The 24070-nt window shown below is 46.4% G+C and overlaps 3 protein-coding genes across 3 annotated transcripts; 1 reads left to right on the top strand and 2 right to left on the bottom strand.

Annotated features, from left to right (window-relative positions):
* Nucleotides 1-14527: 14527 nt before the first annotated feature.
* Nucleotides 14528-16962, bottom strand: LOC123111801 (GTP-binding protein BRASSINAZOLE INSENSITIVE PALE GREEN 2, chloroplastic). The gene is made up of 3 exons (XM_044532684.1): nt 15643-16962; nt 15083-15250; nt 14528-14991 (listed from the first exon to the last, which is right to left on the bottom strand). Exons 1-3 carry the CDS (start codon nt 16867-16869, stop codon nt 14605-14607), a joined length of 1782 nt encoding a protein of 593 aa, XP_044388619.1. The 5' UTR covers nt 16870-16962; the 3' UTR covers nt 14528-14604.
* Nucleotides 16963-17038: 76 nt separating this feature from the next.
* Nucleotides 17039-19585, top strand: LOC123111802 (uncharacterized). Its single transcript, XM_044532685.1, has 2 exons — nt 17039-17309; nt 19088-19585. The coding sequence occupies exons 1-2, from the start codon at nt 17161-17163 to the stop codon at nt 19167-19169; spliced, it is 231 nt and encodes a 76-aa protein (XP_044388620.1). The 5' UTR covers nt 17039-17160; the 3' UTR covers nt 19170-19585.
* Nucleotides 19586-19700: 115 nt separating this feature from the next.
* Nucleotides 19701-20958, bottom strand: LOC123111800 (pathogen-associated molecular patterns-induced protein A70). Its single transcript, XM_044532682.1, has one exon. The coding sequence runs from the start codon at nt 20849-20851 to the stop codon at nt 20225-20227; it is 627 nt and encodes a 208-aa protein (XP_044388617.1). The 5' UTR covers nt 20852-20958; the 3' UTR covers nt 19701-20224.
* Between the last annotated feature and the right edge of the window lie 3112 nt (nt 20959-24070).

Raw genomic sequence — 24070 nt, 5'->3', positions numbered from 1 at the left:
GGTCAGCTCTGTAGATTCGCCCCAGGACAGACTCTTCTTTTCCCAGGAGGTGAGCCGCATGGGGGTTCCAGATCGGAACTCGGGGGCCTCTGCCCAGTTGGCACCGCGCGGCTCGGTGATGTAGAACCACCCCGACTGCCACCCCTTCACGGTTTCCGCAAAGGAACCGTCAAGCCAGGTGACGTTAGGCATCTTGCCCACCATGGCACCTCCACACTCTGCTTGCTGGCTGCTCACGATCTTCGGCTTCACACAGAAGATTTGCAGCCACAAGCCGAAGTGAGGCTTGATGCGGAGGAAGGCCTCGCATACGACAATGAACGCCGAGATGTTGAGGACGAAATTCGGGGCTAGATCATGGAAATCTAGCCCATAGTAGAACATGAGCCCGCGGACGAAGGGGTGAAGTGGAAACCCCAGTCCATGGATGAAGTGGGCGAGAAACACGACCCTCTCGTGGGGTCCTGGAGTTGGAGTGACCTGCCCGTCTTCTGGTAGCCAGTGCGCTATGTCTGCGGCCAAGTATCCGGCCGCCTGAAGATTCGCGATATCCTTCTCCTTCACGGTGGAAGCCACCCACTTGCCTCCTGCTCCGGACATGTTTAGCTATGCGGAGAAGACATGGGCTAGGGCGCTGGAGCTCGAGGGGGCAAGAGTGGGCAAAGGAGGAAGAAGGCATGGGTAAAAATGGGGAACTCTTATCCCTTTATAAAGGCGACGGAAGCGGTGTGCCTCCCCACTTGCCCGTTGGGAATCGCTTACCTCCCAAGTGCCACGACTGATGGCATGGTGGGATTACCCATACCCGTATTGATCAGAATCCCATGATAAGGGGACACGATCTCTGCTTTTACAAGACGTGTCAAGGAAACCGCCTCGCAATATGCGATGTGGCTGGTTGAAGGAAAATGGTTCGAATAATGACCCGACCATAATGACATGTTACGTCTAAAAAGTTGTCAGCAGAGTACATTTGTGAAATATCATTCTCTCTACGGTGATATATGAAGATCATTTTGCAGATATGGACACGGTCTACGTGTTCGATAATTACCTTGGAGTATTTGGAGAAGGAACCCGCCTTGCAATGCTGAAGACAAAACTGCACGCCAGACTCATCGTCATTGAAGCCTGGTTCAGGGGCTACTGAGGGAGTCCTGGATTAGGGGGTATCTGGACAGCCGGACTATATACATCGTCCGGACTATTGGAGATACAAGACTCAAGACTCCGGCCCGTGTCCGGATGGGACTCTCCTTTGCGTGGAAGACAAGCTTGGCGATCTGGATATTGTATTTTCTTCCTTGTAACCGACTCCGTGTAAACCCTACCCCTCTCCGATGTCTATATAAACCGGAGAGGTTGGTCCTTAGAAGGCTGATCACAATTACAATCATACCATCATAGGCTAGCTCCTAGGGTTTAGCCTCTACGATCTCGTGGTAGATCTACTCTTGTACTACTCATATCTTCAATATTAATCAAGCAGGAAGTAGGGTTTTACCTCCATTGAGAGGGCCCGAACCTGGGTAAACATTGTGTCCCTCGCTTCCTGTTACCATTAGCCTAAGACGCACAGATCGGGACCCCCTACCCGAGATCCGCCGGTTTTGACACCGACAGTGGGTTCAAGTCCCCCCTCGTGCATCTTTTTTACTAACAAATTTAGGGCTCGGTCCCGCCTGTCCAGTGGGACCCTCCTCTAAACGATATCTCGTTGAGTATACACATGTAAGCGAAAATGACAACTAAGCACTCCACATAGGCGAGACTGCTGAGGTGGCTGCCTAATCATACAACTGCATTAAAGCTCAAGTGTAACGACCATTCATATTGGTCGTAATTTCCTAGAAATGAGGCACGGACCAGGGATGTCTAATTTACGACCATTTTAACTAATGAAATTACAACCTTTCTGACTAGCATGGTCGTTATGGGTTAGGGTTTGGAGCCCCCCGAACAGCTTTTGACCAATTGGTCTAAAATGGTCATAAATTTATGACCAATTCTTCCAGGGTCACTGACAGAAGGTCACTAGTTGACATATTTCTTGTAGTGATGGAGTCTTCCACCGATTAAAACTTCTAGTCGACCACCATATCAGTAGTAGTATTCCCCCATGTATATAGTATAGTCCGAGCACTTTTGTAACGATAATTAGACCGATTGTAAGCCCTTGTGTGAATTTATTGAAGTGATATGATTGTGTTTGTCTCATGTGTATATGGGTAGTGTTTTCCCTCTAGACCTCATTCTATTCTGTTTTCTCACCTTTTCTAAACCAATCAGATGCCTCCGAGGCGTGGCAATGGATTTGCTTTCCCACCGGAGCTCACCCAGTTGATCCAGCAGCAGAATACCTTGATGCAGCTACTAGTTCAGAATCAGAACCAAGGCAACAACAACAACAACAACAATAACCCACCACCACCACCACCTGTTGACCATTTAGCCCGTTTTCTAAGGCTGAATCCGCCGGTGTTCTCTAGTAGCACCGAGCCGATTGTTGTAGATGATTGGCTCCACAAGATTGGAAGGGAGCTGACCACTGCAGGATGCACAGATGCAGAGAGAGTGTGTTTTGCTGCACATCAGCTTGATGGACCTGCATCATCATGGTGGGAGAATTTCACAGCCACTTACCCCATTGACACTGTTACATGGGACCAGTTTCAGCAGGCTTTCCGCACTACCCATGTTTCAGCAGGAGCTATGAACATGAAGAAGCGCGAGTTTCACAACTTGCGCCAAGGAGGACGCTCAGTGGGTCAGTATGTGGATGAGTTTAGTAAGTTAGCACGTTATGCCCCTGATGACGTCGCTACAAATGTTGCTAAGCAGGAGAAGTTTCTGGAAGGACTGAATGATGAACTGAGCATGCAGTTGATGGTGGAAACATTCAACGACCACCAGGAGTTGGTAGATAGAGCTCTTATGATTGAAGGAAAGCATCAGCAGATATATAGCCGCAAGAGGAAGTATGGACAAGGGAAGTACAATTCAGGAGCTCAGCAGAGGCCTCGTTTTACCCCGAATTCGGGAGGACACATTCACCATAACCACGGAGGCCATAATTCCAATGGAGGGAGTTCGCATAACCATAGTGGCCCCAAGAATGGGAATGGCAATGGAGGAAGCAACGGCCAGAACCGTTCCAACCCAGCAACGCCTGCCACAAAGGATCTAAGTCACATTACTTGTTTTAAGTGCGGGAAGAATGGACACTACGTCATCGAGTGTTCTCAAGCAAAGAATGGAAATGGCAATGGAAGCTCTGGGAACAAGCCCAACCCTTTCAACAGGGGACAAGTGAACCACGTTAGCATGGAGGAGGTTGAAGAGCTACCAGATGAAATTATAAGTAAGTTTTTGGTTAAGTCATTTACTGCAATCGTTCTTTTTTATACTGGTGCACCACATTCATACATATCAATGGGATTTGTGGATAAGTATAAGTTTCCCACCAAAGTTCTTAGGACACCTATGTTAGTAAGCTCACCAGGAGCGGAGCATATGGCAAGCCAATGATGTTTTCAGATGCCATTGACCATAGGTAGGCATTTTTCCCCTCGGATCTGATAATTCTGGAGTCGCAAGGATTGGATGTGATTTTGGGTATGGATTGGCTATCGATGTATGGAGGAAACATCGGTTGAGCCAGTAAGTCAATTATGCTCACCACCCCAGAAGGAAGCAGGATTAAGTATGTATCCTGACATATGCTGAAGAGGACTCAAGTGAATTCCTTATCAGGAGTTGTACAAGAGGAAGTGCCAGTGGTGAAGGATTTTCCTGATGTATTTCCAGAGGAGTTGCCAGGCATGCCACCGAATAGAGACATTGAGTTTTTGATTGAGCTTTTGCCAGGCACCGGGCTAATATCAAAAAGACCGTATTGGATGCCCGCACAGGATTTGGAGGAAATTAAGAAGAAGATTAAGGAGTTACTGGATAAAGGGTATATTTGACCAAGTTCGTCACCTTGGGGAGCCCCAGTACTTATAGTGGAGAAGAAGGATGGATCATTGAGGATGGTTGTTGATTATCGTGTGTTGAATGAAGTGACGATCAAGAACAAGTACCCAATGACGATGATCAATGATTTGTTTGACCAATTGCGAGGAGCTAAAGTATTTTCCAAGATCAATCTGCAATCAGGATAGCATCAGCTGAAGATTCGAGAGCAGGATATACCTAAGACAGCTTTTACCACAAGGTACGGGCTATATGAGTATACCGTTATGTCATTTGGTCTGACTAACGCGCCTGCCTATTTCATGAACATGATGAACAAAGTGTTTATGGAGTTTTTGGATAAGTTCATCATAGTGTTCATTGATGATATATTGGTCTACTCGAAGAACGAAGAGGAGCATAAGGAGCATTTGTGTTTGGTTCTTGAGAAGCTCAGGGAACATCAGTTATATGCCAAGTTAAGCAAATGTGAGTTTTGGTTGAAGGAACACTACTAGGGAAAACCTTATACACAAAATCTTACCAGCAATGATCTTCAAAATACAACGCTACTGCTATTTAGCAGCAGCGCGCTCCAAGAAAATGCGCTGCTGAAAGAAAAGTAGCAGTAGCGCGTTCCCACAAAACCGCGCTACTGCTCTAATTGCCATGACATGGTTGTCCAGCTAGTTATAGCAGTAGCGCCCTATAATGGACCGCGCTACTGCTACAGATGTTAGTAGCAGCGCACTTCTTTGAAACTCGCTACTGCTAAGTTCAGCCCACAAGTTCAGCCCCACCTCGCTCCGCGAATAGGGTGTTTACCACCTTAAATATGTTACTCCTCAAACTATCACAACCACTTGGTCTTCACTGAACTCTATGTGTAGAATTTGTGGCCACAATATGAGTCTTCTCCGGTTCCTACCGGAGAGGACCCATATTGACAATTCAGATTGTACACAAAAAGATCATTGATGGCCAATGTATTTTTGCATTGACAAACAACTTAGCGGTAGCGCTTTTCGTAGCAAAGTGCTGCTGCTAATCCAACTTAGCAGTAGCGTTCATCCCAGCGCATTGCTACTGCTATTCACATTAGCTGTAGCGCGTTTTGCTGCCCGCGCTACTACTAACCCTACCTTATCCCCACGTGCATGGCCGACCCCTCTCTCTCACTCACTCTCCCCCTCGCTCTCGCCCGCGCCGATCACCGTCGTCCATCGCCGCCGCCGCCGTCGTCCGTCCGCCACCGAGGTACTCCCTCCTTCTGTCTCTCCTCCTCCCACCGCTCCATCCTCCCTCCCTCCTCCCACCGCGCCCTCTTCCCTTCGCCTACAGTCGCCCCCTCCTCCCTCCTCCGTCGGCAGCCCTCCTCCCACCACCCCTCCCTCCTCCTCCTCCCACCACCCCTCCCTCCTCCTCCTCCGGCCGGCACCTCCCCCTCCTCCTCCGGCCGCCCCCTCCCCCTCCTCTCTCCTCCCTCCCTCCCTTGTCTCTATTCTTGCAAATCATAGGTGTTTTGAATAAAATAGAAGTAAGAAAATTTAGGGTAGAACTAGGGTAGTAGAATTTTTAGCAAGTATTTAATAGAAAATAGTTTATTTAGTAAGTGATTAATATAACTAGTTTATTTATATTAGGTACTTAATAGAACTAGTTTATTTGGTAAGTGCTTAATAGAACTAGTTTATTTATAGTAAGTGCTTAATAGAACTAGTTTATTTAGTAAGTAGTTAATAAAACTAGTTTATTTAGTAAGTAGTTAATAAAACTACTTTATTTAGTGTTAGGATTATATATAAGATATTTTCAAATGTTTTTTTTTATATTTTGAACCATTGAAATGCAATGACCATCGATAAGTGGCCTATGTTTTGTCGGGGTGTTGATTAATTTCCGTTCCGGCAAATTTCCGGCGCTCGATATGTCTTTTTTAGCAATGGTCATGCCAGATTTTTTGGGTTTTGCCTCGAGTTATAATCTTTGAATTTTGAACACAGGAGATGCCTGATGACGATGGGATCCCGGAGTGCGGGTACTAGTACGATGACCGTGGTGTGTGCGACAGGTTTTCTCACCTGCAAAATGATAGGTTTTTCACCATGAAGCTGGAAGAGACCTTCGATGTTTGTACGGTATGCAATGACAAGCATTTCATCGTAATAAATATCATCACTTGTGCTTCTTTTGTTCAACATGTAATTTATGGATTTTTTTTCAATTCGACTAGTACATCCCGTGCCATGCTAGACCATATATATTGGAGAAGCTTGGTTTTGGTTTAGATGACTTTGAGAATGTGGAGACGAGGAGGGCTCACTTAAGAACTAAACATGGTTATGAGTTTCTGGTTAAGTTCTACAATGCGGCCGATCGCTCCCATTTCGGTTGCTCTAATTGGGAAGCTCTCTGCAAGGCATATGGATTTGAGGAGGGAATGCAAATAAAATTAGATATTCGTCCCGAAGATTATTATTATGATGATGATATCGACATCTGGGTGGATGTGGATATGCCTCCAGTTTTACCTAGATGTGAGTTTGTCAAACTAATTTGTTAAGTTCAGTAATTTATGTTGTTAATTTAAAAATATTTGGTATTCGTCCGTACTAAACTTATTTATTTATAATTGTCAGCTTATTCTTATCTTCAAGAAATACTCGAAAGGTAGTAGATAGCACATACTACAGCTATGACTTCAAGCTTAATTGTGAGGAGAAAGGTTATCTTGTCTCATTCATAGAAGATGTTGAGGCCTTCAAAACCAGTCACTCTAGTAGCCCAAATTATACTAGATACGTGCCACTGGTCCATAAATTGCTTGATGGTAACTTCATTGCCAAAAACTTGGTAAGATTTTGTTAATGATGGTAACTTCATTGCATACATTATTCTTAAGTAACATCATTGCTAACTATATATGTTACTATTTCGGTTTTGAACAGAGGCTCCTGAAGCAGGTTGTGCCTGACATGCTATGTACCGAAGGTGATATGCATATGGTAGCTTATGACCAACTCCTTTAGAGGCTTACCATACTGCATACTCGATTTCTTCAAATGATGGAAGGCTCAAAATCAAAGAATGGAGCAAAGTGATGAATGCGCACATGCAAATAATTGGAGACAAAATGAATGTGCGCAAGCCACAAGTTGGAGATAGGTTTATGTCCATTCTCCATTATGGTGAAGGACCAGTTTATCTGTTTTATGGTATTTTAGCTAGGAGAGAGGAGTAGGTCCTAAGTATTAAGAACAATTATTTAGTGTTGATTATATATATGACTACAATGTCTTAGACTTGATGGTGATGTTGAGTAGGAGTAGTGATTATGAGTACTATGATGATGATGATGAGGAGGAGTTCTTATTATAACTAGTGACGAAGTGGTTATATGATGTCTCATCATAGACGAAAATGATGATTATGAGGAGTTATATGGCAATCATATATTATGATGATAAGTGATAAGTTATTATGTCATTGGGTGAAAGAACCGCATGTAAGTTTCAAATGGAAGGATCCAAAGTGACCATTGGTTACTTTGGATCCATGCACTTGAAACTAATCCAAAGTTCTTTCACCTAGTGATTTAATAACTCATTATGATGTTAAAACAATCTCTACATCGCTACTGTATGAAAAATTGTATACAGATGTATGAATACGACCTAAAATAAAAAAGAAATGGAACTAGGAATAATAGTAGTAGCGATTGTTCTCGAAAGCTCTACTAGTAATTAGCAGTAGCGCTTGTTTAGGAAAGTGCTACTACTAAGTAGATATAGCAGTAGCGCGTGCTAGCAGGCGCTACTGCTAAGCTTTAGCTGTAGCGCCTTATCAGTAGCGCGGTTTCCCGCGCTACTGATAGGCCAAAAACCAGCCCTACTGCTAGGCTTTTCCCTAATAGTGGAAGTTGGATTTCTCAGACATGTTATATCCAGAGAAGGAATAGCAGTAGACCCCACCAAGGTTGTTTCTGTGACTAAATGGGTAGCACCCACGTCAGTTGGAGAGATCCGGAGTTTTCTCGGACTCGCAGGATATTAACGGAGGTTCATTGAGAATTTCTCCAGGATTGCAAAGCCCATGACAGAGTTGTTGAAGAAGGACACCAAGTTTAAATGGACTGAGGAGTGTGAAGCCAGTTTTCAGGAGTTAAAGAAACGTTTGGTTACAGCCCTAGTGTTGATTCTTCCAGATCAACGAAAGGATTATCAAGTGTATTGCGACGCTTCACGTCGAGGACTTGGAGCAGTGCTTATGCAGGAAGGAAGAGTTGTGTCATATGCCTCGCGGCAACTTAAACCTCATGAGCTGAATTATGCTACACATGATTTGGAGTTAGCAGCCGTAGTGCATGCGTTGAAGGCATGGAGACATTTTCTCATCGGAAACCACTGTGAGGTATACACGGATCACAAGAGTTTGAAATATATCTTCACACAGAAGGAGTTGAATTTCAGGCAAAGGAGATGGTTGGAGCTCATTAAGGATTATGATATGAAGTTGCACTATCATCCTGGAAAGGCTAATGTAGTAGCCGATGCATTGAGTCGCAAGAATTATGTTAATACGCTCATGACCGGAGGATTACCCAAGGAGTTAGCTGAAGATCTTCGCGAGCTATGTTTGGAAATAGTTCCGAGAGGTTATGTAGCAGCATTGGAAATTCAGTCCACTTTGATGGATAAGATCAGAGAAGCTCAGAAGACTGACAAGGAGATTGCCGAGATAAAGGAAAGGATGAGCAAAGGAAAGGCCAAAGGATTTCATGAGGATGAGCACAACACTTTATGGTTTGAGGATCGCGTATATGTGCCTAATGACCCCGAGATCAGGAAGTTGATTCTGCAGGAGGCCCATGATTCACCATATTCGATTCACCCAGGAAACACCAAGATGTATCTAGATTTGAAGGAAAGTTTCTGGTGGACCGGAATGAAGAAGGATATTGTTGAGTATGTAGCAGTATGTGATGTATGTCAGAGAGTTAAGGCAGAGCATCAGAAGCCAGCAGGATTGCTGCAGCCATTGCTGATACCCGAATGGAAGTGGGACAAGCTTGGTATGGACTTTATCACGGGATTGCCCAGGACTCGTTCAGGTTATGACTCGATATGGGTTGTAGTCGATCGATTGACGAAAGTAGCTCGTTTCATCCAAGTGAAGACCACCTATACGAGTGCTAAGTTGGCAAAGATATATATGACCAGGATCGTATGTCTGCATGGAGTTCCTAGGACCATTGTATCAGATAGAGGAACCCAGTTTACCTCAAAGTTCTGGAATCAGTTGCACGAAACTTTATGTACTAGGTTAGAGTTCAGTACAGCCTTTCATCCACAGACAGATGGTAGACCGAGAGAGTCAATCAGATTCTGTAGGACATGTTGAGAGCTTGTGCGCTAGATTATGGATCCAGTTGGGACGACAATTTGCCATATGCAGAGTTCTCTTATAACAACAGTTATCAAGCCAGTTTGAAGATGGCCCCTTTCGAAGCTTTGAATGGAAGGAGGTGCAGGACACCGTTGTTATGGGATGAAGTTGGAGACCGTCAGTTGTTTGGATCGGATTTTATTAAGGAATCCGAAGAGAAGGTTAAGCTGATTCGCAACCAACTCATGGTAGCCCAGTCCAGGCAGAAGAGTTATGCAGATTCTAAACGCAAGGAGACAGTTTACGAAGTCGGTGACAGAGTATATCTTTGTGTGTCCCCACTTCGAAGAGTTAAGCGTTTTGGAGTTAAGGGAAAGTTAGCACCACGTTTTGTGGGACCATACAAAGTTTTGGAATGTATGGGAGAAGTTTCTTACAAGCTAGTATTGCCAGAAGGATTGTCAGGAGTTCACGATGTGTTTCACGTTTCCCAATTGAAGAAGTGCCACGCAGAGATGTCGATATTCCTCTGAGAGATACAATGTCACTCGAAGCGATTCAGTCGGACAGTGATTTGACCTACGAGGAGAAACCAGTGAAGATTCTCGAGTACGCCAGCTGAGTCACACGCAGCAAGGTTATCAAGTTTTGCAAAGTTCAATGGAGCCACCGAGGAGGAAGCCACATGGGAACGAGAGGAAGACCTATGGAAGGACCACCTGCACCTATTTTCTATCCAACCCGAATCTCGAGGGCGAGATTCATCTTAAGGGGGGTAGGTTTGTAACATTCCAAATTTCCAATTTCGAATGTTATACATAGATCATCATTGCATATCATATTTTATTGTATTTTGGTTGATCCTGGAAATTCTAAGCAACTCAAGGACCCACGGAGAGAGTTGGGGATTTCGTTATTTTCATATTTGAATTTTCTCAAATATTGAAAAGAGGATCATTTTAGTTTTAATCTTTTTGTCTCCGAATATTTCCAATGTCAAAATAAAAGAGAGGGGATAAAATGACTTCTCCAAAATAAAAGAAATATTGGAGGAAATATGTTATAATCAAATAAGTATTTTTATTGGGATTTTATTGCTATTTTATTTGAATTAGAAAAATTGCATGTTTTTCAAAATTGTATTTTCAGGCCAGAAAAATATTCACCTTGTTCTAAATATTTCATTTAGACGGTAAAAATTTGTTTTGGCATTTTTAGGATTTTTTAATATTTTTTAGGATTTTTTCTGTCTGGCCGAATTATTTTAAAAAAAGTTCTTCGCACCAACTGGGCCGAAGCACAGCCGGCCCAGTTCGCGTCGTCCCCGACCCCGAGCCGGCCTCCCGCTCGCGCACGCCGCCGCCCGTCGCCGCCTCGGACTCCCGCCGCCGCCAACCCCTTCCCCAGGCCACCCCGCCCCATCTTCTCCCTTAAATAGCACCGCCGCCGCCCCCACATCGCCACCCCGCCCCGCCCCGCAAGCCGCAGCAGCAGTGCACCACCGCCGCCGGAGCCGCCGTCGCCTGCCACGCCACCGCCACACCACCCGCCGCCTCCCGCTGACACCCACGCCGCCCGCCGGAGCCCGCGCCCCGCCTCGCCGGAGGTAGCCACCGCCGCCGCCGGCCGTTCGTCGTTTTTTTTTCTCGGTTAACCGTTTGGTTTTTTAGAAACCTAGATCTGTTTTTTTAGAATAGATCGGTTCGGTTTTTCGGTCTAGTTATTTAGCGGACGTTCGTACGTACATTCGTTATAATGAACGTTGTCCGTCGGTTAGTCACAGACAGTGAACGTTCGTTCGTCAGCCTGTTTGTCTCGTTTTATTTTCCAGGGTTTATCCGCGATTATTTTCGATCACGATTTCTGCCGTGATCTTCGATCTAGTTTATCTTTTCGCTCGTTTATCCGAATTAGAACAAGCGCCTAGGTCTTCGTCTCGAAGCCCTATTTCTGTTTAACCAACTTGAACAAGATTTTGGTACTATAAAATTTGACTTTAGTCCAGATTAGTAAACGATTCTTGTTTCTTTCGTAGATTGAGTTTCGTTGCTCCGTTTGATTTGATTCTTTTTGCAAACCGGAGTTATTCAGTTGAACTTTCTGGTTAGATCTTCTTATTTGAATTTTACCCATGCTTCTAGTTGAGTGCTTATGTATGTTATTGTTTGTTTGCGATAGAATACCCGGAGTGCGAAGCGTTCTACTACGAGTCTCTAGGTTTTGCGGATCATCAGCAAGGCAAGTAACACTTTGATCATACCTCTTTATTACCCTGTTTTTTTGCATTAGTCTCAATCCTCAAACATTGCATGGTTAGGATCTGAATAACATGTGGGTTTGGGAAGTAGATGATGAGGTAGAACCTATTGCCCTTTTATTATCAAACCTTTGGGAGTTACTTCTACGATTGCTCAAGATTGCTATGCTATGCTCGTAGACATGGATTTGTTGAGTGTATCCATGATAGATGTGAGAATTGTTAATTAATGGTTAACTTAAGGTGGCTACTTAAATACACATCTGGGTGGATTGGTTGAGGCACCCTGGAGTACCTAGTGGTTGTCAGGGCACCTGGAGAATCCAGTGTTGTCCTAGGATATCCCGGAGTACCCGTGTGACTACCCTACGGTCCGCCACCCAGGCTCAAAGGGATCATAAGATTATTCATGTTAGAAACTTCCATGTGCAGCCACAAGCTATTATGGGCTCTAGCATAGTTGAGTAGGTTGCATGACCTCTTTCAGTGGTGGGCTAGCAGATGTAGGGGAAAGTAGGTGTAACTGTCCATCCAGAGTAAAGAGTCAATGTTTCTGAAAGACTGTGTCTCGGTCATCCGTTTCTCAGACACCATGTAGTGCGAGAAATCTAATGGAGGAGATCGAGTCTTGTGGGGAAAAGTGTGCAAACCTCTGCAGAGTGTACAAACTAATTATGGTTAGCCGTGTCCCCGGTTATGGACATCTTGAGTATCTGGTTCTTGGATTATCATGTTGATCTCATCACTTTAAATTAATTTATTGGGTATAATTGATATTGCTTAATTGAGATTGAGTTGGAGAAATATTCTCAATGTTTAACAACCACCATGATAGTTAAATAAAATCTATTCCTTTGTTATAGGGAAAAAATAGCTTATTGCAAAAAAATAACCATAGAGCTTTTCACCAGTCATATATGCATGTAGTGATAGCATTTATTATGTTCATTACTCTCTTGTGTTATATTGCCAGCATATTCCATGTGCTGACCTGTTTCGGGCTACAACATATCATGTTGCAGACTTTTCAGACGACGAGTAAGGTGCCATAGGTCGTTGTCGTTCACTCAGCTATGCCGTTGGAGTTGATGGACTCACTTTATCTTCCAAGCCTCCCGTTGTTATCTTATTTAGATGGCCTTAAGCCATAGTATTGTAATAAGTTCTCTTTTGAGACATTCGATGTAATAAGTGTGTGATTGAGACTCTGTTATAAATCCTCAAGTACTGTGCGTGTCAGCATTACCGATCCAGGAATGACACTGATGCACAGAGACTAGACTGTTTGAGGTCTGGTCGCTACACGGGCACTTAAGGTTCCCTCATCATGTCATCCGGAACCGTGGGTTTGTGGATTTATTCCCCGGTCTTCGTGGGTCGTCGACCAAATGTGCTTCTGTTTCTCATAGTCTCGACTCTTTTGACATTCAATTGCTAAAAGCAAGTATATCCGTCAACTTTTGAAAGTTTACCCTAAAAGAACTTTTCAAAAGTTGATACGGCGAAACTCAGCCGTTAATAACAATTAACATGAAAAGTTGCTGTTTTTTAATACGTCAAAGATGGTATCTGAAGATTTGGGTTGAAAAGGCAGGCTTCTTCTACTTGCCGAACGTATATTGCATTTCAGATCGTTCTTCCAAATTATCCCCTCTGTAAAGAAATATAAGATCGTTTAGATCACTAATGTAGAGAGAGTACCTTTTACACGATTGATGACTCAGATAACATAACAGACGAGACAGGCAAAGCAGAAACCGAACCAGGTGCAAGTTATGAGTTTCTGCCTCATCCGGTGCTGGTGTACCTACTTATTTTGCTTCAGTGATGGAAGCATGCGCCAAAATTTTGCATATAACTGGAGTACCTGCTAATTTTGCAGTACATCTACCGTCCAATTAATGTGATTTTCTGATGCAGATTTACAAGTCACAGCGTACAATTCCAGACTGTTGAGTGAACATGCATCTTCTCAACGAGAACGAAGAAATAATGTTAAAAAAACGCCTTGAGGCTTCAGAGATGCTTTGGTAAGCTACCAACAGATTTTTTTTTTTTTGAAATTTTCGGCTTCACAGATGTTCACATGCTGTTCTTTAATCATCCAGAAAACTTGTCAATTGACAGCAACCCTGTGCCTGCTTCTGTGAGACCATTTGTACACACATGCACATTTCTTGAAACCTCTCCAGTTTTTATGCAAAAGGAACATCATGTTGTGTTTTTGGTAGCATTAGTAGTACATAAGAATGGTACCATTTCAAGAAACGAAGGTCACAGTCAATGCAAATGTAGACAAAAACCTTACATAACTAGTCCAGCAAAAAGCAAGCCGAAGCAGCAAAAGGATTCAGTGAGATGTTCTTTGGCAAAATGAGAGCTGTTACTGTGTGAAGGGTGCAACGGGATTTACAAGTCTCTGGCAATCTTCTTTGATAGATAAATGAGCTGTGAATCCGTAGATTTCTGTCTCAAAATTCCAACACAGAAGTTATATAACTTAAGCGCAATATATTCGCCACATGATTCAGATGTAAAAACTGACTATCGCAATTCTGCATGTTTGACGTAGTAACACAAAACGTTAGATACATGGATGCTGAAACAAGGTAAGAGAGAACAGACCATGAGAGGCATTCTCTTGCTGTTTTAAGGAGTCAAGCATACTAACAAAGATTCACTTGACTGATATTTGGTTATTATTACCAGTCAACAGCAAGTCCAAATGACACCCATGCTCCCACAAAAATCTTCCATGAACAACCATACCCCTCCAAGCAAGCTTAAATTGTACTCCCTCCGTCCAAAAATACTTGTCATCAAAATAGATAAAAAGAGATGTATCTAGAACTAAAATACGTCTAGATCCATCCCTTTTTATCCATTTTGATGACAAGTATTTCCGGACGGAGGGAGTACTATGCTTCTATGTGGTTCAAACCTCAGCCAACAGTTTATAAGATATGATTATATAACTGAAACTCGTATCACAGAATGGAATGAAACACTCAAGCATCTATGACCGTAGCAAGTTCTGAAAGTTCCGATACTTCAGAAGAATGTGAACCGGCTTTCATCTCCTTCTTGCTTGTTTTCTTATTGCCTTTCAGCTTATTCGTCATGCTATCTGCCCGTGAGACGACTTTTGAAACTGAGAATCCTGTTTCCTCAAAAATCGATGCCCTCTCATGGACAAGGGAGCTCCTGGGGACAACATCAACACCATCATATGTCCATAACCCTAATACTGCCTCTCCTTTCAGCCCAATTCCGTACCAGCCAAGACCTGAAATGGCTATATCCATAGTATTTGCATCCCAACTATTTCCAGAAACTTTGAATTGTTTCCTCACCCATTTCCCAAGCTCTTTCACTCGTTTCTGGCCTATAGGGGGCTGCACATATCACACCAAGCAGCAAGTTATTTTATGATGTACATGAATTAGGATAAAAACAACATCTTTTTAAGGATGAGATAGAAGATACCTGCAGTTGTAAGCCAAAGTGATCTTTCATCATAGACTCTGCATTTTCGGTCTTCCCCATGTGAAGTGGCACAAGTGGTGATGCCCAAACTGTAACATAGATTGATCCTACAGTCAAGTCTTCCACATCCAGGCGCACTAGCCCTCCTATATGTATGGACTGCCCTGCCTGAAAAGGTTGTAAACAAAACGAATTAGAAATATAAGAACCTGTCACACAGGTGATTCTTATCGAAAGACTATTCATGTCATTTCGGATTGAAGCAGACATGTGATATATATAGTCAAAAGTCTAAGAACTGAACTTTCTAAGCACACTCAGGGTGTTAATTCCCCAATCCAGTATATCATCACACATTTGTCAACTTCAGTTTCAGACTAACAAAATATGGTTACTGTTTAAAGGGTGAATTAACTACCCCCTCCCAACCATTCACAATTGCTTAATGAAAAGAAATACGGGCGACCAAGGGTATGAGGAAACAAGCAGCGAAGCTGTCCCCATATCACCTAATCACAAAATTCACTGACAAAATGTGCATAAGATGGACGGAATGAGACCTTTATTCTGTATGTTCTGGGTCGCATCTCCTTCCTCACTTGAACAAGCTTCTGCTCCTCGGGTGTAAGTCTGGACGTCAGCTGGTGTCCATGAAGCAGGCCCGGAGTATCAAACAGCTTGGCCTGAGCACCAAGAACGCCATCCACCCGGATCACCCCGAGGGTTGTTCCCGGAACAGGCGCCTCTGTCAAGGTTTGCCCGCTCTCTGCCCCAGAGCACCGAGCAATGGCATTCAGCAGCGTCGATTTGCCCACATTCCGCGCGCCAACAGCCCAGACCTTGCCGCGCGCCCCGGCGAGCTCGCGCACGTGGTTCAGCAGGTCGCGCACCCCCCACCCTCGCGCCGCGCTGACAAGGTGAACGCCGGCCAGCTGCAGGTCCGCGCCAGCACCGGCGCGCGCGCGGGCCTGCGCCCACGCGTGCACGTCGTCGGGGGAAAGCGACGGCGTCGGGAGCAAGTCGAGCTTGGTGACCACGAGCACTGCGCGGGGGAGGTTAGACGGCGCACCACGCTTCCAGTCCGCGTGGTGGGCCTCGCTGGTGACGGCGACCAGGCGCGCCACGGCGCGCGGAAAGGAGCCGTCGAAGTCCGACGCGTCCGCGAGGAGCAGCACCAGCGACCTGGCCCCCGAGGGCGACGCGAGGCGCGGGCCGACGGCGGCCACGAAGTCGAAGTCCGGGAGCAGGACCTCGGCGTCGGGGCGCTTGACGTGGCCGTAGTGGCGCAGCGAGTGGCACCGAGCACACACCACCACCTTGCTCTTCTTCTCGGCCTCCGCCTCCGCTGCCGCCGCCACCACCGCGACCGCCCCGCCCTCCCGTGAGTTCTCTTGGCCCTCCTGGAGGAGCCCGCTTTTCAGGGAGGCCGAGATGCCGGTGTCGTCGGCGGTGACGGGCGCGAGGCGCGCGCGGTAGTCGGGAGACTTGGGGGATGGGAGGTTGAAGAAGCCGGGGAGGGCCGGGTCGGCGGACTGCATGGCGATGCCGCAACCCGGGCACTTGCCATTGGTACAGACGGCTGGGAGGTCAGAAGACACCACCGCCGGAGGGGAAGACACCGGCGCCGGTGGGGACGAGAGGTGGCGGCGCAGGAGGGGGAAGGGTTTAGGGATTTGGGAGCCAGTTAGGATGTGTTGTGTGGGAAGAGGGTGAGGAGACGAGGGTGCAGCGGTTGCACGGAGGAGGCAGCGGATGGCGGGGTGGAGGCGCCGGGCGCGGGATAGCATCTTGCCGTGTCGCCGCCGCCGCCGCCAATTCGTGACCGGCGGTGGGTGTTGGACGTCTCAGCGGGGAGGAGTTAACAGAAGCTGGGCTTTCAGCCTTGTGAGGTAGCATGTGGGCCTTTAACGGGCCAGCAACACCGCGCAGGCCCCATCTTATTATTCCGAGCAGGCAAGCCCATATCTCAAAACCTCATCTCTCTGCTCCGACGCCGTCAGCAGGCCCTTTCTCGCCCCAAACTCCGGCGACGATCCACGCCTCGCGCTAGGGTTCTACAGAGGAGTTGTTGTGTGGCGATGGCGTTGACCAACTTGATCCTGACGGTGGTGGGCGTGGGCGCGGCGGTGATGCTGCTGCGGAAGGACGTGAAGCAGTCGTCCGCCGTCTTCCGCCGCAACATTCGCCACATCAAGACCTGGCTCGAGGAGGAGTCCACCGCCACCACGTACGCTCTCCGCCCCCTCCCTTGCTTGCACTAGTCGATTGTTCTCTGAGTCAATTGCAGTGGAGCTGGAGGAATCGGGATCATCGGCTTAGATCTTACTTAGTAGTATCAGATTGCTTTGCTCTTTGTGAAATTACAATATGATGTGTTCTCATCCGAGGTAGCTCAGGGTTGTTATATTCAACGGATTGAAAAATCATAGATCTACGTATTTTTCAATTAGGTTATCCCTGCATCGCAGCGAGAGATAGATATGGTGTAGATTCATATCCCCCATTTGGCCTGTTTGGTATAAATTCTTTATCGTGTTTGTCTAGTACTGGAAATTATCATCAGTGGTTTTCTAGTGCTGGAATTATCATTCCAGGCTTGATTCATTGGCGACAAGTAGTTCCCTCACTAGAAGATATAATCTTCAGTTTTGTTTCCACCTGCTTGGCCAGTCTCAACTTTTATAGAGGACCCGAATTCTGCACACGGTTATGTGCAAAGCTTGTGCCCAAATATGACTGCATGTGACTTCGTCAAAAAGGAAAATTGAACCTCTGAATGCATACTATTCACTACTCATGTTGTGCCGAAAAAAACTTAGGGCGCAGAAAATGTATGGTCATTATTTTGTACCATAATTTTCATGTGTACACTTTATAGCATGATGAACATCCATGAATTTTGTTTCTTCAAAACACACCCCTTTGGAGTTTGGAGTGAGCGCAGAGGAGAGAGAATGGTGATTACGCACAAAACCATTTCACTATGGAAATTACCCCTTTTGTAGATTTAATGTTGCATGATAGTGTAAGCTTTCTTTCAGATTTAGGTTTCTGCCTTTCAAGTTATAAACTTAGTATTTCAATATCTTGGCCCAGCACCTTATGTCACTCTGGAGCCTTACAGGCCCTTCCATCCTTTGCTGACAACATATTCATCATTTCATTCATGATAACACATTTTAGCTGAAAGCCTGAAATATTGCGAATTATTTAATTAATACCACCAATAATGGTTGTGGTTAATATTGAGCTCAGGCTTGTAACAAATTTCACCTCCAGTTTAGATGCTAGCCTGGTTTCTTTTGTAGCTTTCTTTGTGCTTTTATTTCTTCCTTTGTGAAGAGGCTATAATTAACACACTTGTGTTAAATGATTATGAACTTTATTTAGCTTTATCAAAAACTAGTCATAAAGGATTACACATGCTAGGCTAGCCACCTCAACTTCTTCTCGATACCTAAAAGCATGTGCCTATTGCCTATTGGCAATGCCAAAGAGAGCCAACTTGTCCCCAAGTTCCACACCTTGGTTTTTCATTCCTTCTTTTCTTGCCCTTCTTTTCCATGCTGTGCATTGGTTCCTGATGTGAAGGCTTAACCATATTGATTGGCATCGCATCAGTTTAAGAGAGGGCTAGGCAGGAATTGCTCTTGCCAATTGTTCTTGTACAATTCAATTTATCAGTGCTCTAACTAGCCTTTATCCACTGAGTTTGATAAAAAAAAGTTCTACTAATCTCATGTTCCAAAATGGCATTAGCAGCACTTGCTAGTCTTTCACCTTTGCACTATGTCCCAGTGGTTTGAAACTGCAAATTATGTTTGACATCACATTTCTACAAAGCTCCCTTTCGAAGATAACATTAATTTTTAATCGTTCCATTCTATAATACCATGATTGCATGGGTTTCTATTTCCTCTGCTTTATTCAAGGCTTCGTACTATGGTAAAGTCAACACAGCATATTTGATTTGGTCCCTGCCTACCATATCTTTGATCTCCACAGATCTGCTGAGCGATCGGTACCAAAGGAGCTTGAGTCCCAGGCTGCCAAGAAGGATTCCACACCCAAAGTGGACAAGGATTAGATGATTTTACACTGTTTCTATTCGACGCTACTGCGGGTTTAGATTCACAAGAAGTACTTGTAAATAGAAGATGTTTGGTAGGATCTTCACTCTAAAGAATATTGCAATCAAATAATTTGGGCATGTATGGGTAGCTGCATGTGGGTTCTATATGTCTTCAGGTTGGTCTGAAGATTTGAGTGCATTTTTATATTTCTGTCTGGTAAGATATTTTACTGAAACTCTACGGTTGAGATCAATCACCATGCAACTATCGTCTTGATATAGGTTTTGTCTGGCAGTAATTTGTTAGCCACTTATGTTTTTTATGGCACCATTCACCCCCATTGTTTTTATGAAATTAGCGTGTGTGTTTTCTTCATGTATGTGGTATTTACGTTAGAAACATGTTTGAAATTATTACATATCAAGTGCTTCTTGTCAATCTTGTTTTTTCTTCCCCACTAATCTTTGTAATGCACGTATGTTGTTCGCATTATTGTCTCGAGTTACAACAAATAAATTGACTGCAGAATTTCAAGTTACAACAAATAAAAGAATGCAGGATGTTGCCTGCATCTGATTGATGATTACTGTAGAATCCTATGTTACAACAAATAAATTGACTGTAGACTTTCAAGTTACATGCAACAAATAAAAAGATTGTGCTTACAAGAAAGGAGCACTGACAAGAAAGGAACACGGCATGCAGTGCATACAAGCCAAGCCAAAATGCCTATGTACAGGAGTGCAAGCCAATAAAAAGGAAACCCACTAGAAGCAATCTGGACAAACCAACAACCGAAAGCCTATGTACACGAGAGCAAGCAACTCAAAAAGGCCAGCTCTCCCTTTTTTTAAACCAAACACGCGAAGCAATCCTCTCTAAAGAAAATAAAAAATTAAGCAATGAACATGTGAATCAATGGTGGACCAGACCGGCTGCTGTGCCGGCGGCGACGTCCATGACAGCAAGTCAATCCTGAGTTGGTCTGAACTTTCAACGATCACGTGAGCCAATCACGGAAGCGGAACGAGCAGACCAACCAACCATCGGTGCGATGCGAGCGACGGTATCATTCTGGTGCGGCAGGCGGCTGGCCGCCGGCGGCGCGGCGCTTGAGCATCTGGGTGTAGTTGAAGATGGACTTGAGGCGCTGCTGCCTGAGGTCCTCCTTGAACCCCTGGATGAACTCCTCCGCCTTGGCGTCCACCTCGGACCCCGCCGCCTCCTCCTCCGTCGGCGCCGCCCGCTGCCGCCCCGCCAGGGCGAGCGCATACGCCTCGTCCATGCTCATCGAATTCTCGTCTTCCACGACGTCCTCTTTTGCGGATCTAGCCGGCTCGGCCGTCGCGTGTGGGCGTGGTAGACGGGGCGTCGATGGCGACCTCGTCTTCGGCGTCCCCGCGTCCTCTGTTTCGTGGAAGATGGCCGCGGCGGCACCCGGGCTAGGCTCCGCGGTGTGGAAGGACGAGGACGGGAAGGAGAAGATGCTGAAGGACCGGATGCGCTGCAGCACCGCCGACGAGGCCCTGCGCGTGATCCCGCCCCCGCTCCCGGCGCGGCGCGGCGAGGGCGACCGCGGCTGCTCTCGCGACGACAGGGCGAAGATGGCGCCCACGACGAGGTTGAGGGCCACGAACCACGCCGCGCCGGAGCCCATCCACGCCGGCAGCGGCCAGCACCACTCCGTTCCAGCCATCGGCGCCCGCTCTCGCTTCGGCGCTGCTCACCAGCTCGCGTGTTTCTTGTGCGTTGCTCTCTCCTTGGGCTCGCTGAAAGCTCGACAGACGAGATGATAAAGGAGCTTTGTCGCCTGTTGCGAGTGGCGCCGATGGCGATGGTATATATATAGCGCGCGGGATTAGCCCGGGTTTACGGTGGAAAAGGGAGATTAGGTTACGGAATCGTGGGTCTCGGGCTCATCTCGGCCGTGAACAGAAACGGTCAGACGGAGAGGCCGGGCATGCCTTCCATGTGCGGCTTGGCTTGCTGTCCTGTCAGTGAGTTAATCAGCATTAATCTCTTGCCCGCCTGGATAAGCACCCTGGCCCTGTTCGTTTGTTTGGCACCGCCGGCAGCTGTAAACACCAGAGACTTTTCTTGGCATCATTTGACGGGAGTTCGGAACTTGCTTTCATAGGAGTAGTTAACAGTGGGAACCATGCAAATGTGAAGCTCGTGTCGTCATTTCATTTCAAAAGAGAGATGGAGTACTCAAAATAGTCTTCACTCCTACTTGTACCTGGAATTGGCAAACCACGAGACGAGAGCTGGATTCCGCCGTCAGCCAGCCAACTCCGGACGTACGGAACCTTCGTTTATAAATCACACAAAGGCATTCAACGAAGACCAGCCCCAAACAAAGCTTTTCCCCGCTTTAAAAAAAAAAGTTTCCCCCGCTTTATATGTTATAAAGCAACGAACCAAGCATCCAACATAACAGTACAGAATACAATCAAGTCAAAGTCGCGCTGGGGGCACAGCAAGACAAGCCCAAACAAAGCTAAAAAGAAGCTAATCCGGCTCGGGAGGTGGTAATGGTGGTGGCGGAGGAGGCGCAAATGCCGACGCCGAAGAACGAAGACCAGCTATGATGAAGTCGATGGCGTCCCGGTCTCTCCGCTTGCTAAGCGGTTTCCAAAGCTGTAAGAGACCACACATTTTGTAGATCGCATCAATCACACGGCAAGGAATCACGCGTTCTATGACTAGTTTATTACGGTTACACCAGAGGGTCCACGCTAGGGTACCCTAAGCCACCCACATAGGGGGGGGCTAGGACCAGGAGCCGAAGAACCTCCCCAAATAAGTCCGGGAGGTTGTCGTGGCACCAATTGCCACCAACCATCTCCCGGAAGCAGCTCCATAGGAACTGCGCCACAGGGCATCGAAAGAAGATGTGGTTACAATCTTCCGATACCAAACAAATGGGGCAGAGGCCATCCCCAGGGCCATTATGTTTGCGGACCTCCGTACCCGAAGGTGGCTGCCCGCGAAGGTACTTCGCGTGGATAATCTCAAGCCACAGGCCGCCCTCAGCGGTCTGAATCCGCCAAAGCCATTTGGAGAGGAGGGCAATATTCATCTGCTTGGACGAAATAACCCCAAGGCCTCCTTGGTCTTTAGGTTTATAGATCTCAGACCACTTTACCATGTGGTATTTCTGTTTATTGTTCTCCAGTCCAGAAGAATCTGGAGAGGAGTTTGGTGACCTCATAATGAAGGGATTCATGCAGACTATAGAATCCCATGACATACATCAATAGGCTAATAAGGGAGGAGTTCATCAGAATCACTCGAGCGGCTTTAGATAGCCATCTCCCCTGCCAGGGCTCCATCCTAGGCTGGAGCTTGGCGATTATTGGACGAAAGTCCTTCTCTAGCAAACGTGTGTCACTAAGTGGCATACTGTTCCCAAACGACAATTCAAGCGGTTGGCAATTCGCTGAGCTTCAGGCTGGGAGTAACCCAGGACCATCACCTCACTCCTGGCGAAGTTAATTGTGAGGCCCGACATTTCCTGGAAGCAAAGAGGAGGAACTTGAGGTTCTGAATATCCTCATCCGATCCTTCCACCATCATAATGGTGTCGTCAGCATACTGGAGGTGGGTCAGACCTCCATTGGCCACCAGATGGGGGCAAATCCCCCTAATATGGCCGGCGCGCTTGGCCAAGTCAAGGATCGAGGCGAGGGCATCAACCACAAGGTTGAATAGAAATGGGGATATCGGGTCTCCCTGTCGGACCCCTTAGCCCATCAAGAAGTATGGTCCAACCTCCCCATTTATGTTTACTGTTGTCCGACCACTCATGACCAACTGCATCACGCGAGCAACCCAGTGGTCGTCAAATCCACGTTTGAGCAACACTTCCCAAAGGAAGGATCAGTGGACGGTGGCATAAGCTTTATGGAAGTCAATCTTGAAGAACACCGCGCGGATGCGTTGTGTCTTAACCTCATGGATCACCTCATGAAGGGCGAGGATCCCGTCGAGAATATATCTGCCTTTCGTGAAGGCCGATTGGTTTGGACGATGAATCCGAGGAGCGATTAAGGCCGCCCTAGTGGCGTACCCTTTCACCAGAATCCTAAATATCACATTGAGGACTGTGATAGGGCAAAATTGCCTAATATCCGTTGCACCCGACACCTTGGGGATCAGGGAGATGATCCCATAGTTAAGTCGGGACATGTCCAATGTTCCCCTAGAGAACTCACGGAATAGTTCAAGGATGATCTCCTTGACCATTGGCCAAAAAGCCTGAAAAAAACGGACAGGTAATCCATCGGGGCCTGGTGCCGAGGCCAGATTCATGGCTTTGACAAAGGCCTCAACTTCTGTTGCATCAAATGGGGTGAGCAAGGCTGCATTTTCTTCCGGGGAGATCTGTTGTTCGGGCGACCAAATATGGTCAGCAAGGACGATACCACTCCGTGGGCGCCCCTAAAATAGCGACTTATAAAAGTCGTCAACCACCAAGCGGATTGCCTGGGGGTCCAGGAACAGCTGCCGCCCTCCCATAAGAGGGGAATGGAGCAGTGTCGCCTACGGCCATTAGCAATGGCCTGGAAGTAAGCAGTGTTGTCATCCCCAAACAACACCCAGTTCATAGAGCCACGCTGACGCCAGAATTCCTCCTCCTTGGAGTAGATCTCCATGAGAGAGTCTTCCAAATTGTACCTATGAGCCCATTCCTCCGTGGAAATCCCGACAGTGTCTGCACGGAGGTCCAGGGCCCGGATCTCCTCAAGGAGGGAGGCCTTCTGGACCCAAAGATCCCGCCCTATATTAGCACCCCAACCTTTCATGAACTGCCTGGAGCGCTTGGACAGATGACGCCACTCGTCCAGGATCGACATCTGCCTATGGGGCTCGGCCCGGTGCCGAGACCCAGTGAGCCTGGACGGCAGCCACA

The sequence above is a fragment of the Triticum aestivum genome, chromosome 5B (assembly GCF_018294505.1).
Source record: "Triticum aestivum cultivar Chinese Spring chromosome 5B, IWGSC CS RefSeq v2.1, whole genome shotgun sequence".
Classification (NCBI taxonomy): Eukaryota; Viridiplantae; Streptophyta; class Magnoliopsida; order Poales; family Poaceae; genus Triticum; species Triticum aestivum.
This window is presented reverse-complemented; position numbering and strand designations above follow the sequence as displayed.